This window comes from Pteropus vampyrus, unplaced genomic scaffold (assembly GCF_000151845.1).
Source record: "Pteropus vampyrus isolate Shadow unplaced genomic scaffold, Pvam_2.0 Scaffold11, whole genome shotgun sequence".
NCBI lineage: Eukaryota > Metazoa > Chordata > Mammalia > Chiroptera > Pteropodidae > Pteropus > Pteropus vampyrus.
In genome coordinates this window covers 3,665,265-3,682,957 of record NW_011888792.1, presented here as the reverse complement: position 1 = coordinate 3,682,957, position 17,693 = coordinate 3,665,265, and the positions used below count along the sequence as shown (strand labels likewise).

The following is a 17,693-nucleotide window of genomic DNA, read 5'->3' as shown; positions in this document are numbered from 1 at the left end:
TATATATACATACACACACACACACACATATATATGGTAAATTTCAATGTAGGTATGTATTTAAACTCCTTAATAGATGATAGATCTTTCCAGAGGAATTTCAGGAAACATAACTGACAAACACATTAAACAAAGATACTTTGCACTAATCACTAAAATACAAGCACTCCTGGCACATTCAGTAATAAGAACTTAGCAGAGTCAAAAAAAAAAAAACCTGGAGAATATGTGTGCGTATGTATATATAAATATATATGTGTAATTTACCAAGTCTTGGCTACCAAAGGAAACTGGCAAAAATTCACTCATCGAAGTGGAGTTTGGCCAAGACATTTATTTCTACATCCCCTCATTCTGATTTCAAACCTGAGAGAGTATGGGCCTTTTGTTTTGTGGTAAAGTACAGACCTATGCAACAATCAGCATGTTGTCTCAGACCAGAGCTAGTAACCCCCAACAATGAGGGTTTGTGAGTCCTAACTGGTTTCTCTAGGTGGGTGGTGAAATAATAGCCTACTACAGTCATTCATTCTTTTCATCAAAAGAACCATATATCTTGAGAAGTTCTGCTCAGTCAAAGGGCAATATCCCATTTTAAATATAGTGTCTAGTGATGTTTGCCTATGAATAAAGTCAACAAAAATGTTTACTCCTCACTAGGGAAAGAGAGCTTAGTTTTATGACTGTTGGGAGACAGTATTGGATGTTCGTGCTCTCAAAGGCTCTGAGGCTCAATTAGTGACCAATCATTAACCACAAAGTACTTAAGCGTAATGCAAGGAAAGAGAAAACAATGACTATATCTTTAATATCAATTATATTCAGCCTTAAGTTAGCTTTTTAGGTCCTTTTCAAACAGAATTTACAAGGGTGTAGCTATAGGTAACTTAGAATATTAGAAACATTCCCCTCCAGTTGGTAAGCACAGAGAAAAAGAAGAAACCTATGTCTGTAAACATATATAAATCTAAGGGGATTCTTTTTAAACTTCATTTTTAAATGCAGGACAATTTAGGAATTTTTTTTTTATCTACTAAGAAAAAAAAACTGACCATTTTGAATTCTTACATAAATCCTTAGTGATGGTCTTGACTCTCATCCCTCTTCTCACCACTCACAAGATTAAGGACTGTGGACTTCCTGCTGGAGGAAGTAATTGCTCAATCGCTTTGGAATCCATTGCACCCTTTCCAGTATTAGTCAAGACAGGCACATACAATTATAAAATATTCCTTTCTTTACTTAGTGCTTAGAACTACAAGTCAGTCTCTAAGACCTTCTGCTTGATATGCTCTGACTTTCCAAGTTACATACTGCCCAAACTGGGAAAAAATTTTATCTCAGAAGACTAGTTGTTGAATTCACTGGTGCCTTCTTATTTTTATATTAACTTCACAACATCCTATTCTGGGACTTTGTATGAATATTTTCAAGATAGATTTGGCAAATTTCCAAGCAGTACTTAAAATAATTTACATCAGTTTTTAGGAGTCAAAAAGAACCAGAAAGTGGATCAATTAGATATTAGAGTTTAAGATTGGAGAGATCATTAAAATCCTGTTCTTACAAGATAAACCAAAGAAGTAGGAGAGTTTAAAATGCAGCTCTAAATGGCAGTGTCTGATCTGTACCACATTCCCCTAAGCCACTAGCTCAGTCATTTCATAATTATGTGTTGAGCTCTCACGATGGGCCGGGCTTAAGCTAAGGCTCCTGATGCACAGAGACCTCAGCTACGTCCGCAGCCCCATTCTTATTTGCACTCATGGAATTCTGTCAGCCCTGTCAAAAACGACAATCGTTTGCCATTCTAGACAAACTCTTTATGACGGTCTGGAAGGTGGTTATCCTGTAATTGGGAGGAAAAAAAAAAAAGGTCTTTAAACCGAGCTGAACGTTTAAAACATCAATGTATGGAGCACAAGATAAACTCGTCTCATTTTTCTGACAAAGAGTTTGCTTAGAGTAAATCTTTGCTTTTTCCTTGTCGCAAGGCAAAAACTTCTACATCTCAAAAACAGAAAAAAGAAAGAAAGAAGAAAGAAAGAGAGAGAGAGAGAGAGAGAGAAAGAAAAGAAAAGAAAAGAAAAGAAAAGAAAAGAAAAGAAAAGAAAAGAAAAGAAAAGAAAAGAAAAGAAAAGAAAAGAAAAGAAAGAAAAAGAAAAGAAAGAAAACTTGTCTTTTAATAAGAGTGTTTAGCACCGTCTCGACGGATGTCGGGTCAGCTCCAGCAGTAGCCCGCTGTGGGAGCGCGGGGTACGCAGCCGCGGGTCTCCACAGCGGAGCCGGGCCCCCCACCGCGGAGCCGGGCCCCGCCTTCCACCGCCCCTGTCCCGCTGGAGGAGCAAAGCCCCGCCTTCCACTGGCCTCTGGGCGGGGACCCAGGAGGCGCCCAGCCAGTTTCCAGGCTGAGCCGACTGCCGGTTCCGCAGGGTAGCTGTCTTGGAGCCCAAGAAGTCACACCCGTCTCGGGCCGGGAGCTGAAGCTCCAGGCCACGTGGCGGCGGCTGGTGAACGGCGCTGCGAAGTGCGCCGGGCGCGGACACTCTGCGCGAGCTGAGCGTGAAGTGGGTTGACCTCCTGCCCCAGCCGCTTTAAGGGCTAGTGCCACCGTCCCCACACGCCGCTTCAGTTGCGTTTGTTGTCGCTGGTGGGATTCAAAAACGATTTTAAAAAAAGACGCGAAATTCAGCCCAGTACCTCGAAATCAACCTTGCCGGTCCTCTCCCAGCTGTTTGCGTGCATCTACCCCATCTCCACTCCTTTCTTCCTTCCCTTCCCTTCATTTACCCATTCTTCCCCCTTCCCTTCTCTTTCTTTTCCTCCTGGCGCTCTCCTCCCAAATTTCCATGTTCGTCCCGTGCCGTGTAGTTGAGGAAGTTTAAACTTTGGATCAGGGACTCTTCTTCGGTAATATCCTGGGTCATTAGCAGTGGGTTTAAGTGGTCACGGGCCTTAGTAAAATTTTCAAAAATAAGGCATTCTGTATTATCTTTCTTAAAGTGACGCCCAAAATTGAGCGTCAAGTCCCTCATCCAAAATTCTGTTTGTGCACCAAGCTGCAGACTCGCCGCATATCCCAGCTGACTGAGAGGAGGCCCTTCTGAACTTCACAAAGACAAGGTCTCCTTTCTCGTTCTCCAAACCCCTAGATTTACGTCGCAGATTTTGAAGTAGAAAAGTAACGACTATAGGGGAGTTAGGGTCCTCCAACCTTGTGAAAGTGGCTCGCTTGCGTTGAGGGGGCTCGTTTGCGTTGAGGGGGCTCGTTTTCTTCCCACCTGTGCTGGATTTCTCCATCAGGGGGCGCCCACACCCGCCACAAAACTCCCTATTCCTAGACATCTGTCACACAACGGGGGGCAGATCCCAAGGAGCGCACCGCCTCCCTCGCTCCTCCCTCCTTGCCTGCCTCCTCGGGCAGAAGAGGCAGGGGTTTCACACTAGCCATTCATTAGTCAGGCGTGGGGGAGGGGACGCAGGAACTAGAGAGACGGAGCAGAGGCTGGGAGAGGGGAAGGAAGGCTGAGAAGATGGAAACGGGAGACAAAGATAAAACACGGGACACAGATAGCGAGACTGTCTTTTCGCCTGTGGGTGTGCGCACAGGGGACAGCTCTCCAGGCTCCGCGTAGATTTCTCCACCCTCCCGCAGCATCTCCCGGGGACATGCAGGACTTGCTGGGGCGCAGCAAACAGTTTAGGCTATGACACTATTTTTCTATCTCGCTCTCCGCTGCCTAACATACTGACTGTTCCACGCCTAGTGACACAGAGAGCGAGCCGGGACGGCCCCGATGATCCCCTAGTCCGCACGCACCAAGGCTGTCTCCCGACAGCGCCCACGCCTCCGCAGGGCGGTGGGACTCTCAGCTGAGGGCGTCCGGCGGGGCTCCCGGCATACGCTCTCCGCGGCCGCTCGACCCGCCAATAAAGTTGCTCAACTAGAGCCGAAAGCTGGGAGGTGGTGGAGTGATCAAGGAAAAGGAGGATTGCTGTGGCCGGGGAGAGAAGGCTGGTCCTAGAGGCCACAGATTCGGGTCCCCGCACCACCTTTGTCTGGAGAGCGCTCTGAGCGTTGGTTTGCTAGTTGAGAACCGAGCGAGAGCCTCCACTTCGTTCTTCAGGGTGAGATAAAATTCTTGCACATCTTTGCTAGTTCACAGCGAGCTTTTCCCGCCCAGGCGCCTCCCAGACATCCGCGGTGTTCCAACAACCCCACCCCCATTCTCTGCTCCTTTTCGGCCAGCCCCTGCGCACCACACTCAGGACAAAAGAACCTGGGGCACGGGAGAGAGCCTTGACAGCCCCCAAGTCACCAAGGAAACGCAGCCCGGGGACCCTGCACCTCCCTAGCCGGACCTCCTCCTAGACTGCCTGTGGGCTGAGGGGGTCACGTCCGCGCAGGTCCCCGGCTGCTGGGGCGCAGGGTCGCCCTGTCAGGAGCTGCCCGGGAGCAGCTTTCCAGGAACGCAAGGAACTGACCACACACCAGGGGCCGGGAACCAGGTGGCCTGCACCAAAGCGGCTTTGGGGACTTGTGTGTGGGCAAGCCTTGAGAGTCCCCATTCAAACTTTTGCTTCATCAGGTTAACAAACAAACAAAAAAAGATCAAGGTGGCAGGGGTCCGCCCCCCTTCCTCTCCAGCTCAAGACCCGAAGACTTTTCTAGAGGTTCTCTACAATCCCTTCCCTCCCTTCCCCCCATTCCGTTAGTCCTTCTACCCCCACCCCACCTCGGACTTCTTTTGTCTGGATCTTTTTCAGCACCACGGTCCCTCTGTATTCCTCTCTCCGAACGTTCTTCTGAAAGTTACCTGCGTCTTTTAAGTGCATATATTTACTTAACTTCGCATTACAGCTAGTTCTCTTTGCCTTAATTAAAGGCTTCTACCGATTGCAATGTACTTTTTTTTAAAGCTCGCTTTTTTTCCCTATAAGTCTTTTTTTTTTTTTTTTAAAGGGGGAACAAAAGAAACGTGATTACCTTGAAAGGCGGCTTATTGCAGTTTGTGGGAAACAATTCACCGTAGCGCTGCGCGAGTGAGCTCGGCGTTGCCCGGGCGGGTCACATAGGAAGCGTGGTGGCCTGGGGAAGGGTGCGGAGGGTGCGGGACGGTGCTAGAGAATGCGGGAGGATGCGGGGCTGGCCGCAGATCCCAGTCCCAGCGCCTGTCCACAGCACCTAATGTTCGCGGCTGTTGCGCCCGCCCGCCTGGAGTTCTTCCCCAGAAAGGCTTGGGGCAGCTCGCCTGCAAGTTCAAATGCGGGTTGTGACACCCATCATCATTATATCACTGTACCGTCAGCACCGAGGAGGAGACTCGGCGAGGAGGAGGAGGAGGAAGAGGAGGAGGGTTCATTCACAGGCTCCTGAAGCGCTCCGCAGCTTCAGCCACTCCTAAGAGCCCAGGCTCGGAAAGCAAGCAGAGGGGCGGAAAGGCAGCTCCCCGCGCTCGCGGTAGGGACCGCCTGCCTCCCTCCCCAGGCACTCCCACCTCTCGGCTTCTTCCTGACAAGAAGTACCAATCGGCTTGGGGACAGCAGCGCTCCCCATTCAGCGACTCACTAAGTAACATCGCGCTGTGCGCAAGGAAACCACTGCCCTCCCACCCCTTCCCCACCCCCACTTCCCCGCCCCCCGAGCTGCCAGTTCTGGGTTAGGGTAAACGAGCCCCCAGGCTCTTGTGGGGCAGGCCAGCACTAGACAATTGAGTACCGTCAGTTCTTCTTGGGAGCAAACGAAACTCTAAAATCAGCAAAGAACTTGGTTACAGCGTGTTTACGCAGCCACAGAGCCTGCCTGTCCCATCTGAGGGAAGTGCCAGGCTCTCGTCTTCTGACAACCTGAGACACAGAAAACTAGATCCTTCTGAGATCCAGAGAGAAAGCATAAGAATTCTCCACTGCCTTTCCCAGGAACTGCCCAATGGGGAGCCCAGCGTCATTGCGCAATCTACAAAGACCCGGGCAATAAAGGGGTGAACAGGAAATTCTCTGGTCGGATTCAAACAGATCCTCTTCCTCTGACACAAACCTACATAAGTCCATTTTGCTTTCTTCGTTCCTCTTTCCTCAGTCTTTCAAAGTGTCCCTCCTGGTAAAGTATTTAATAATTTTTCTGAGTGGCAGAGACTCCTTGGACATATCAATCACCTACCTTCCTTGTGGTCAGGAAATGAAACCATCATCATTCGTGTTTATGTGCATTTTGTTTTCAGCCAGGCCTACTCAACTATGTAAACAGCATCAACACATGGAAGAGTCCCATGCGTTGTGTTACAAAAGACTTCCAATAGGACCTTACAGAGCAAAGGATCAACCAGTTGACACAAAGGATTTCTGTCCCCTTAGAAACAGGGACTTTGTATTTTTCTTTTCTTTGAAGTCAAGTATGGGTTTATACAATGGAACAAAATAAGTCCAAGGTGCTCATCAGTTTAACACTGGGATTACTAAAATGGATAGCAGACATTCTTTCTATAAAAATACGGAAGCATCTTTATAATTCTTCTCTCTGGTCTTAGAAAATTTTATCCAACATAATACCTCAGAACAGTGATAATTAAACAAGAAAGTCCTTTTTCACACTGCATTTGAGTCGGTTGGCTGAAGCTCATACTTTAAAACTTGTAGTAACTAGACTTTTGAGTGTGCACATTTATAACATTTCTTTTGTATGTTTCTTTTATAAATTGTAGGCGTCCTGCATGATCACAGTTTTTAAGTGATAAGCAGGAGAAAGTTCGTCAGAATTTCAGTCTTCAAAAAGTGCATCTTTCATTTCTTTTTTTATTTATCAGCTCACTACAGTCAATGACATGACTATTATAGGATGTGGAAATTAGTTTGTTTTCACAATGATTTATTTATTCTTAGTATAGTGATTATACTATCATAGCTAACATTGAAATTCTATTCCATTAAATATTTAGAATAACAGAGTCATACAAAAGAATCAAACTTCAACCTTCATATGTAACAGATAAGCAAAGTAAGGCCCCAAAAGTGACTTTCATAAAGTCCCATAATTAACAGCAGAGCTGATACCAGCACATAACTATTGATTCCTGGTCCAGTGATCTTTTCAGTGCTCCACATATCAACTTCACTCAGTAATGGAGAAAAGGAAATAAAACAATCTTTATTGAAATTTATACCCTAGTCCTTAGTGTAGTCCTTTCTCTGAAACACTTCAAGGTATATATTATTATTCTCATTCTAATACTTGAGTAGACTTAGTTGAGCACCGAAGAGTTTAAGTGTCTTTGTCCAAAGCCACTTTCTGAGTGGTAGATCTGACAACCCGAAAAGCTTATTATCTGTCCATTACTCTGTTCTCCCTTTATAATACAATTAAGTAAAACAATTCTACAAAGGATATCTAGAGCAGAAACAAGCAACTAATAGCAGATTAATATCCATGTTCAAGAAAATGTTAATAGTTAACATTTACTATAAATAATGCCATCCGTACATAATGGAACATAATGAAAAATTACGGGCCAGATACTCCTTACATTCTGAGATATTTTCCTTTATCTTGTCAAATGTGTTTCTCTAGCCTTCCAACGTTTATCATTTCTTATTTATTCATAGACATTATAGCTTTTGACGGAGTAGTTCTACAGGGCAAAGGCACTTCCTTAGGCTGACTTAACCAGTTGGAACATGGGCAATGTTGAAAATCTATGTACTGCATGCCTTTGCTTTATTTTGGCTTGTAACATTATTATTTAGAAAACTAACACTTCTTTGGGCTGTCAAATACTGAAATGAAATGACATCCATGAATATCTGTTTTCTTTCTCTAAGGCATATTTTCCCCTCTAGCTATCTATAATAGAGAAAAAATAAAAAGGAAAGCATACCAGGTATACTCAGGATAGCATCTGCAGCTGTGTTATTTCTCTGTAACTGTCCTTGAGGACTTCTTTCTTGCTCCCTCCCTCCTGCCCTTCCTTCACTCCTTCACTCCTTATTTTATTAAGAAAAAGAGAATGAGAGAGCAGTTATTTCTGATTCCTCCATGTCTGAAAAACCATCGGAAGTTTTTCAATGGGAATATACGTTTTTGTGGCTTTTATATTTGCTCTTTACACTCACGTCTGAATCAAATAGTGATTAAAATATCATCCTGTGCATTCCCTCATGTCCTTGTACTTGGGACATTCTGTATGTAAAACTCCACAATCAGGATATAGATAAAGCAAGATCTTCACTCCTAGTACTGGTGCCTATAAGAAACCAGGAGCCAGAAGCTATGTGCCTTGCTTCATTGCCTTGATCTTGTCTTTAGGAACTTGGCTGAGGTCAGGGGCAGCCAGCCAGTGACTTGGAGAAGAAAGGTGTAGTTGGCAGATGGATCTCCAGGGAATTTCATTATCTTCATCTAAACCTCCTTCTGAGGTTCTTCAGGATCGCATTTCAGTCTTCTCCTTTTTTATTGATCAGGTGAAGTGTTCTGAGACATGGTATTATCTGTTGCTGCACTAGGGATGACAAGGTTTCAGTCCCATCCATATTCAGACAACAGAGTTCGTATTTCAAGTCCCCGATCTGGCTGCTCCTAGGCACAAGCAAATATTCTCTCTGGATGGTGAAAGAATGTGAAGGATTAAAAATGTATTTATAATGAATTTCAAAGACCCTGGAAAAAGGATGCCAACCCTCCAAGATTGCTTCATTAAAAAAATTTTTTTGAATCTAAGATTAGGAACAGACATTTTACCCAATACTTTAAATCCTTTTTCTTTTAGGAAATGTAGAAGTAATATAAAGTTTTTGTTGCCTTCTTTTAAAATATATTTTTTAAAAACCCTACAAAAGGCAATGATGGTGACAATCCCAATACATTTCAGTCTGAAGTATATAAATTACTCAGAGAAATTACACAGAGAAATATTTAAATGGTCACAAAAGTTTTGATTTTTCCGAGAAATCAGATACTGAGCCTTTGTTCCCCAACCTCCAACTCAAAATGATACAGTAAAATCTTTCTGTCGATAAAAGAGTTGCTTTTTTTTTTCTTTGCTGTAAATGTCCTGTTCATGGTCAGGCAGATTTCTCCTGGACTTAACTGGAAGCCCATCTACATCATGGTGGAACTATGCAAACCAAAGCCAAGTTCCAACATGGAGTGATAGGAAAGGCTGGGCTGCCGAGAGGAGATGACTTCATGAGGGAGAAAAGAGTCTCTCTGATTCGGTCCACACGGCAGCCAAATGGCTCAGCACATCTGCACTCACCCCCGGGAGACTGCCTGGAGCAGAGTTTCAAAAATGCCATCATTTTTATAAAGAAAAAATCAAGGCATAAATAAAGCAGTCCAACTAAATTGAATCAAAGATAGTATCAACCTTAGTCCCCTTCTTAGTCACTCTCTCAAATTCTTTTCTTTCCTTCTCCACAGCCTGAAAAAATATAGGTCATTTTTTTTTATAAAGCATTTGTCTGACTGAAACAAGATGAAATGAAGAATCTGGTTCTGAACACAAGGAAGCGGTAGAGATCTTAGAATCTATGTGGCAGGGCGGAGAACAACGCAGAGACTTTCTTAAAAGGCAAAACTTTTGCAGTTGCTGTTTATTTTCAGTGAGTATCAGATTCCATTTACTTAATTAGAGTACAATGAGACTCAGAGACAAGCAGCTTAATGAGAGCACCATGAATGGTGCAAAAAGTCAACATGGCATCATCGGTGTCTCTGGTGAGTAAAGGTGGAAAGCAAGACAGGAAGCAAAGAAGTCCTACGTGGTGAGAAGAACGTTTGGAGCACTCCAGTGCAGGCATCACAACAGGGTGTACAACTAATAAGCAGGCACTCCATCTTTATTCTGTCAGGACTAGTTGAATGTTAGGGATGCTAGGCTCTTGCCATAAAATACACATTTTAACCCTGCGATTCAAAGAAGATCAAATATTTGCTATAACCCATAAAGAAAGAAGAAAGGAAGAATACCCATAAGACTCAACAAATATTTACCACGAGCGGATTGCTCACAATTTCATTTTTATTTTCTTTGTTCAATTTAACATTTATTGAGCATCTTCTATGTGTCCTGCTTTAAACCTTAGGCACATTATTCAATAGGTAAGAATTGCTTCCCATCCTGAAGGAGTTTATAATCTCTATAAAAAAATAATTTATTAGAGTAGTCAAGGTTATGATTGATCAACATACTGACTACTGAATTTAGAGGAGAAAAAAAGTATTTCTGAGTATATGTCCATTAGATTAGGGAGAATGGTAGCTCAACAAATCTATCCCCTTTATTGGAAAATGTCTTCCATGCACATATGCTATCAACATTGAATCTCAGGTATTAATCTTGTCGTATATGAAGAAATTGGGTTTATTGTTTTCCCATAACAAAAATAGTTGATTAGATGACATGCACTTAGAGTTCACTTTAAGTTTCTGAAAGTCTTCCAGAACTGATAAATCCTACCAAAGTTGAATGGTGGAAGGAAAGCATTAAATGTCATCCCAACAAGAAAAAGCTCAGGGAAATTGATTATTCCAAGGACACGGGAGTTTCTGGCTGCTGGAACTGAGTATCAAATGCAGGCATTAGAAAACGAGAAAAGAATAATATGCTAAAAATTGTCCTTCTTCTTAATCACCATAAACCTGAAATAAATTGCTTTTAAACATAGTATTGAATTTACAGACTTCTGCAAAACATTAGTGAATTTTTTATCTCTTTTTGTCTCTGGTGGTGGCTGCCTGTGTGACTGCCTCCTCCCTCCCATATCATCTCACACAATATCTATCTCATTTTCCCTCAAGCTTTGAGATATAATTAACATATGCTATTGTGTAAATTTAAGGTGTGCAATGTGATGATTTGACACATGTATATATTGTGAAATGTTTACCACAATAAAGTGCATTAACACATCCTTTACCTCACATAATTACCTTTTTGTTGTTGTTATTGTTATGATGAGAACATTAAAGCTCTATTGTCATAGCAGCTTTCAAGTATACAATACAATATTGTTAACTATGGTTACCATGCTGTACATTAGATCCCTGGAGTTTATTCATCTTATAACTAAAAGTTTGTACCCTTTGACCAACATGTCACCATTTGCCCCACTCCTCGGCTCCTGACAAACACCACTCTACTTTCAACATAATTAAAAGGCCATATATGAGAAGCCCACAGCTAACATACTCAATGGGGAAAGGTTGAAAGCTCTCCCCACTAAGACCAGAAACAATACAAAGGTACCCACTCTCATCATTCTTATTCAACATAGTACTGGCAATCCTAGCCAGAGCAATTAGGAAAGAAAAATAAATAAATAAACATCATCCAACTCAGAGAGGAAGAAGTAAAATTACCTTTGCTAATGACATGATCTTGTATATAGAAAAGTCTAAAGACTTCACCAAAAAACTGTTAGACCTGGCAAATGAATCAGTAAAGTTTTAGGATGCAAAATTAACACTCAAAAATCAGGTGCAGTTCTATACTGCACCAACTACATAAAAGGAATAAAGCAATTGCATTTACAATAGAATTTAAAACAATACAATATTTAGAAATAAATTTGACCAAGAAAGTGAAAGATCTATACACTGAAAACTGTGAAACATTGAGGAAAGAAATGGAAGAAGACACAAAAAAATGGGAAAATACTTTGTGTTCATGGATTGGAAGAATTAATATTATTGAATATTAATTTTAACTACTCAAAGCCACATTCAGATTCAATGAAATCTCTAGAAAAGTCCCAATGGCATTTTTTCACAGAAACATTAAAAATGTAACATTAGTTTGGGTTCCTACAGAGGCAAGCCCAGAGACAAGGACTCAAATGCGATTAGTATATTTGAGAAGTGAGGCCAAGAAACATCTATAGTGAAGCAGGGAATGAGACACAGATGGGAAGGAGGCTAGTGAAGGGTGCATATCAAGCAGGTTGCCACTGAGGGCAACTGGAGCTTATTCCCACTGGAGAATTCTGGGAAGCAGTAGAGAACATGTGCCTCACTGTTTCCCATCTGCGAGAGAGGGAGCTGGAGCATTTATACACCTGCTGTTGGTTGAGGACTTTTCCAAGCAGTATCAATCCGATGCCACATCCGCATGTGTACAGGCAGACTGGGCTCTGGTGGCCAGAGAACGCTCTCAAGCTAAAAGGTTCAGGGGCTGCAATGAGAATTTGGGTCCGCAGGCATGGAAATGATAAAGGTGAGGCAATGCAAGTGGTGTACCAATCACGTCTTTTATAATTCTCAGTCTTCTAATCAACACCAAGTCTGGCTAGGATTGTAGGACCAGCAGCAACAGTTTTCCTACCTTGGTTGAGGCAACGTGAGGCGGCAAGTCTTAGGATAACAGGCAAGAATCTGAACTCACCCAGTCGCTCCTCCATTTCAGGCCGCCAACTCCCCCACCCCAGGAAGATCACCACTGCTCCCTTTCCTACACCAACTGTCGCCTTGGTAGAGGGATCTCCAGGCTGAATCTTGGTGCCTCTTCTCCTTCCCACAGATCTAGTTTGACTGCCTCACGTATATCAACTCCCAGGAAGAATCAGCGAGATGAGGCTGGAAAACTGTTGGCCTGGGAATTACAAAGGAATCTTAAATTTATGGAAATTAAAATATAGAAGGGCCGTTAATTTACCTAATGCAAAGTCCTCTTCAGATTTGTAGTCACTGGTGGAAGCTTTATGAGAGCAGAGTCTTATTTATATGTCATGTTTACACTATACTTACAGTTCCTTAGCCCAGTTCTGGACCCATCAAAGGTGCGCAATATATGTTGAATGAGAACCATCATTAGAGAACGGAGATGGGCATAGAAATAAAACATACTTTTGAGAAATGCTGCAAACTCAGATGTCTTACCAAGGCCATGAGGATATTATAAAAGAGTGAAATAAGCAGAGAATTAACAATAGAGAATGATGAGAAGTGTAGTAAGCAAGACAGTCCTTTGCTAGTAAGTTCCAACCAACCATAAGGCAGGACTCTTGGTCCCAGGCTTCCAGCTCTTAAAACATTAAATAAGTGAAAAGAAACTGGTCTGTGGGGTCCTTATCACAATTTTAAATGATCAAAGAGAAGGCTGATGGGAAATGAGCAGAGGTAGGACTCATTTTATTCCCTTTAGCTATTCTTTTCTTTTCTTCTTTTTTATTTCTTATCAGTAAACACTCTTATGAATTCCCAAGAGGCCAGTGTGTTCTGCAGAGGCTTAGGAAGGGCAAGAAGCAATGGCAGGAGAATTCAAGGAAGGCAGGGGACTGATACATGAGGATTTCTGAAGAAATAACGGAGGCTGAGGGCAAAATGTAGCAGGCAGGCAAGGTGCCTCATCCTTACCTAACTCCCTCTCGTTGGACCATCCTCACCGTGTACCAACACAGCCTTGATTCCACTTGAGCCCCTGTTCCATGGTCCAAGAAAGTCACCTTTCCCCTTGTAGTGGAAGGATCCAACCCCCCAACACCCCAAGTGGCAGCAGTGGTTGCATTTTCCTAAGGGGTCTGAAACAATAGTCTTGCACTCCTCAAAGTACATTCCCACCAGTGAGCTACACATGATTTCATATCTTGAGACAGTGTATTCTGAGATCTAAAAGAACAATTTCACACTATTCATAAATAGAGACTGGCACATCAGGTTGTAAAAAATTATTTTAAAAAATACCTATAGTGGTAAAGGTTATTGCATCTGTGGAGGGGGAGGAAGTGGAGGAGCAGATTTACAGTGCTCATACCTGAGGTATAAGCCAGAAACTGGAAAACAATTGGGAATTATTTCCTAAAATGACCAGAGATGCTTAATGAAAGTAGACGATAGGGATGGCAAACAGAAGAACCTGAGAGAGGACAGTGTTAACTTGGGAACAGACGACTAGATGACGTTTGTAAAACAGTGGGAGAGGGAGTAGTAAAGAAGAAAGATGAGTAACAAATTCGGTTGCTTGAAACCACATTATCTGGCAGAGTCTACTCAGAGAGGATAAAAATAAAAACCTGGAAGTTATTGTTTTTCTTTCCAATCATGGCCCCAACTGCTATGTTAAATGTCCCCTTCCCATTGAAAATAAGATTCCTGAATCTTGGGCAGATTACATAACAATCTGTGCCCATTCCATTAATATACACCTGTTTTTACACAATTTAAAATGCTAATCTCATATACTTAGTAAGGCTTTCTTTCCACCAAAGCTTCTATGCCTGTGGCTCAAGGGATATGAATTGGAGAGAGGAGAGTGTTTACTTTTTCACTCTTCCTGCTTGTCCTTGACACTAGCATGGGACAGGGCTGGGCGGGCTGTTCTGGGACCTCTGCTCCTACTCTTTTCTAGGCTTCCATGTCTGTACTATGAAGCAGCAGAAGTGAAGATGAAGGTTGTAATTACGCTTCATCTTTCACCCTTCCCAATTCAACCTCAGTTAATTTGCCCCAGACCTGTGGTGCTGTGGTTCCTTAGTCTGACAGGCCACCCTTGGCACACCAGCAAAGCAGCTTTAGTTCAGTTAGCTTCTGCTCTATCACTTAGCCCATAAAAATAACTCAAATCTCGATCCTTGCCAGACCAAACAGTGGGAGCTCAGGCTACCTATGCTCTCTGTCTTTCTACTCATTTCTTTCCAAATGTCTTTGCTCCTATTGGGGTAGGTACAAGCATCATCAACGAATCCACTTCCTGAGTAGATATGCTGAGTCCCACTCCTAACAGACATCCTCGATTTCTGCGAATTATTCTCTTAGAGCCTCCCCCCGTGCCCACTTCTCCCTTGAGGGAGCGGAGATTGAGAAAACATCCAAGCTCTGCTAGTTAAGCCATTGACCCAGCAGAGGACTACAATGGACAGGAGGAAGGGGCAAATTTTCTTCCATCTCTGACACCAAAAAAGGAAAAAAGAAAAAAAAAGAATAATGTAGTACAGGTGGAAGGTAGTGTGAGAGATATTGGTGAGAAGAAAAATATGGACAGGTTGTCAGGTTGTCCAAAAATTCATCAATACATATCTTATCTTACTGGTGAAAAAAGATAAGCCGAAAAGAAAGGAATTACACAAGCCTTTCCCCTAGTTTCCTCTGCCATAGTCTGTTGGCTTTCTATCTAAGTCCATGTGTGTGTGTGTGTGTGTGTGTGTTTCATATCCTAGATCTTTATGTCTCATTTGAATAAAAAGCTTCTAGGCATTTCAGTGATAAGACAACCCCATACCAAACTCCAGAATTTCTGATTCCTAGCATTTTGGCAACTCTGTGAAAATAGAAGAGCTCTTGCTATGGTTCAGCAGTAAGAGAAACACTGCCCAGCCTCTGAAAGTCCTAAATTGAAAGGCTAAGTGTCTGAGATGGGGAAGAAATGGGAAGGAAGCAATAACCTGAGTGTAGACTCTGCCAAGGTACAGAGGCTCCCAATATGTCAGATCTGGTTTCAGGTGGGAGAACTTCATAAACTTTAAGGTCTTAAAACTTGAATAACAAAGAGAATACAAGAAAGTGGCATAATGAAAAGAAGGTTAGACTTCAGGTCACAGGCAGGAAGAACCAGTCTCAGTTCTATTATTTACAAGTTTTGTGAACTTGAGCAGGCCGGTTGACCTGACCAACATTTCTCACTGGTAAAACAGGGGTGACAATAACAGTGGTGACAATATCTGTACAACAGAGTGAACACCAGGATTTGATGAGATAAAATAAAACACTCAATAAAGTGGCCAGGGAAATCATGGATGGGTGTGCACTATACAAAAGTGTCCAGCCAAGCAAATGAGCAGAGTTTGAAATAACGCCCAAGCTCTGCTAGTTAAGCTGCTTACCCAGCACAGGGCTACAGTGGACAGGAGAAAGGGACACATTTTCTTCCATCTCTGACACAAACTTACCAAGACTTGTATTGAAGGACTCTATCGACTCACAGTTGGCACCTCTTTCTAATGTTCACAATGCCTGTGATGCTTTAATAGACACCAGATGAATGAATAAGTAGAAGACAATGTCTTGTTACTACAGAGTGGCTTAAGCTAATCTTCCTATAATGAGTAACTCTCAATAAATCCACCAGAGTGGGCTTCAAAAGAATGAATTGGTCCAAGTCAAGGACAATCTGCACCTAGACCAGTGTTTCTCAATGCGTATCTTTTGCTCTTGCAAAAAAAAAAGAAAAAAAAAAAAAGAATTTTGTAGGTCTAACACCAAAATCACAAGCAACAGAAGAAGAAATAAATAACTTGGACTTCATCATAATTAAAAACTTCTAAGCTTCAAAGAACACCACCAAGAAAGTGAAAAGACAACCCACGAAATAGGAGGCAATCTTTACAAATCATATATCTGATAAGGGACAGGTATGTAGATATATAAAGAATTTTTACAACTTGATAATGAAAAGACAAATAATCTACTTTTTAAAAATGAGCAAAGTATCTGAATGAACATTTGCAAATACATGTAAAGTTGCTCAATATCACTAGGCATTGGAAAATGCAATTTTAAACCACCATGAGTTACTACTTTACATCTACTAACATGGCTAGAATAAAAATGTCAGATAAAAAGTCTTGGCAAAAATATGCAGAATTCAGAATCCTCATACACTCACGGTAGGAATATAAAATGGTGCAGCCACTTTGGAAAACAATTTGGCAGTTCCTCAAAAGGTTAAACATAAAGTTACCCATTCGCTCCAGCATTTCCACTGCCAGGTATATACTTGAGAGAAATGAAGACATAAGCCAACACAAAAACTTGCATTCAAATGTTCAAAGCATCATTATTCACAATAGCACAAAGTGGAAACGGCCACCATCTCCATTAACTGATGAATGAATAAAAGAAATATTGTATACCCATATAAAGGAATATTATTCAGCAATATAAAGGAATAAAGCACCGATAAATGCTACAACATGGATGAATGTTAAAAACATTATCCTAAGGGAATGAAGCCAGACACAAAAAACCACATATTGTATAATTCCATTTATATGACATTTCCAGAATAGGCAAATCTATAGAGACAGAGGGTAGATAAATGTTTGCTTAGGGCTGGTGAGCATAGGGAAATGAGGTTGACCGCTAGTGAGTAAGGCGTTTCTTTCTGTGGTGATAAAAATTTCTGGAATATGTTAGTGCTGATGGATGCATAACTCTGTGAATATAATAAAAAACATTTAATTATACACTTTAAACATGTGAATTGTATGGTATGCGGGTATCTCAAAGGTGTTACAAAAAAAGTAAGTGTATATTTTTAAAAATTACTTGTGATGCTTGTAAATATGCAGGTGTCTGAGCCTTTCTCCAGACTTTCTAAAGTGGCATTTCTGTGAGTGAAATCCAGGAATGTGCAATATAAACAAGGACACTAGGTCATTCCCATGTGCAATAAGTTTATCAACCACACGACCTTGTTCTACAAATGAATTGTATTGCATTTTTGTTGTAGCTTTTGCTGGGAGAGTTTTTGTTTTGTTTTGTTTTGTTTTGTTTTGTTTTGTTTTGTTTTGTTTTGTTTTCCTAAGTGTGGCATTTGAAGTCCAACAGTTAAGAAATGGTTTGGATAAAAACTAACTCTCTTCTCAGTGTTAATAGTTAAAGAAAACTAAATGGAAGATTCTCTTTCTAGTTTTCTCAATGATAAAAATTAAAGCACGTAAAAGGAAAACCAAGTAAAATCTCGATAATTTATGGTAGAAATTTCCAT

The 17,693-nt window shown here is 41.8% G+C and overlaps 1 protein-coding gene across 2 annotated transcripts in view; it reads right to left on the bottom strand.

Moving 5' to 3' along the window:
- Positions 1-5,338, bottom strand: part of VCAN (versican) — a 115,680-nt gene extending 110,342 nt beyond the window's left edge. Inside the window, exon 1 of one of the 2 annotated variants that reach the window (XM_011377726.2) lies at positions 4,988-5,338. Coding sequence is in view for 1 of the 2 variants with exons in the window: in XM_023523149.1 (XP_023378917.1) it covers positions 1,053-1,055 (3 nt within the window). In the remaining variant the exon portion in view is untranslated. Of the gene's footprint in view, positions 1-1,052; positions 1,131-4,987 lie in introns of those variants that run through there. The other variant, XM_023523149.1, reaches the window with a different exon arrangement.
- Positions 5,339-17,693: the final 12,355 nt, after the last annotated feature.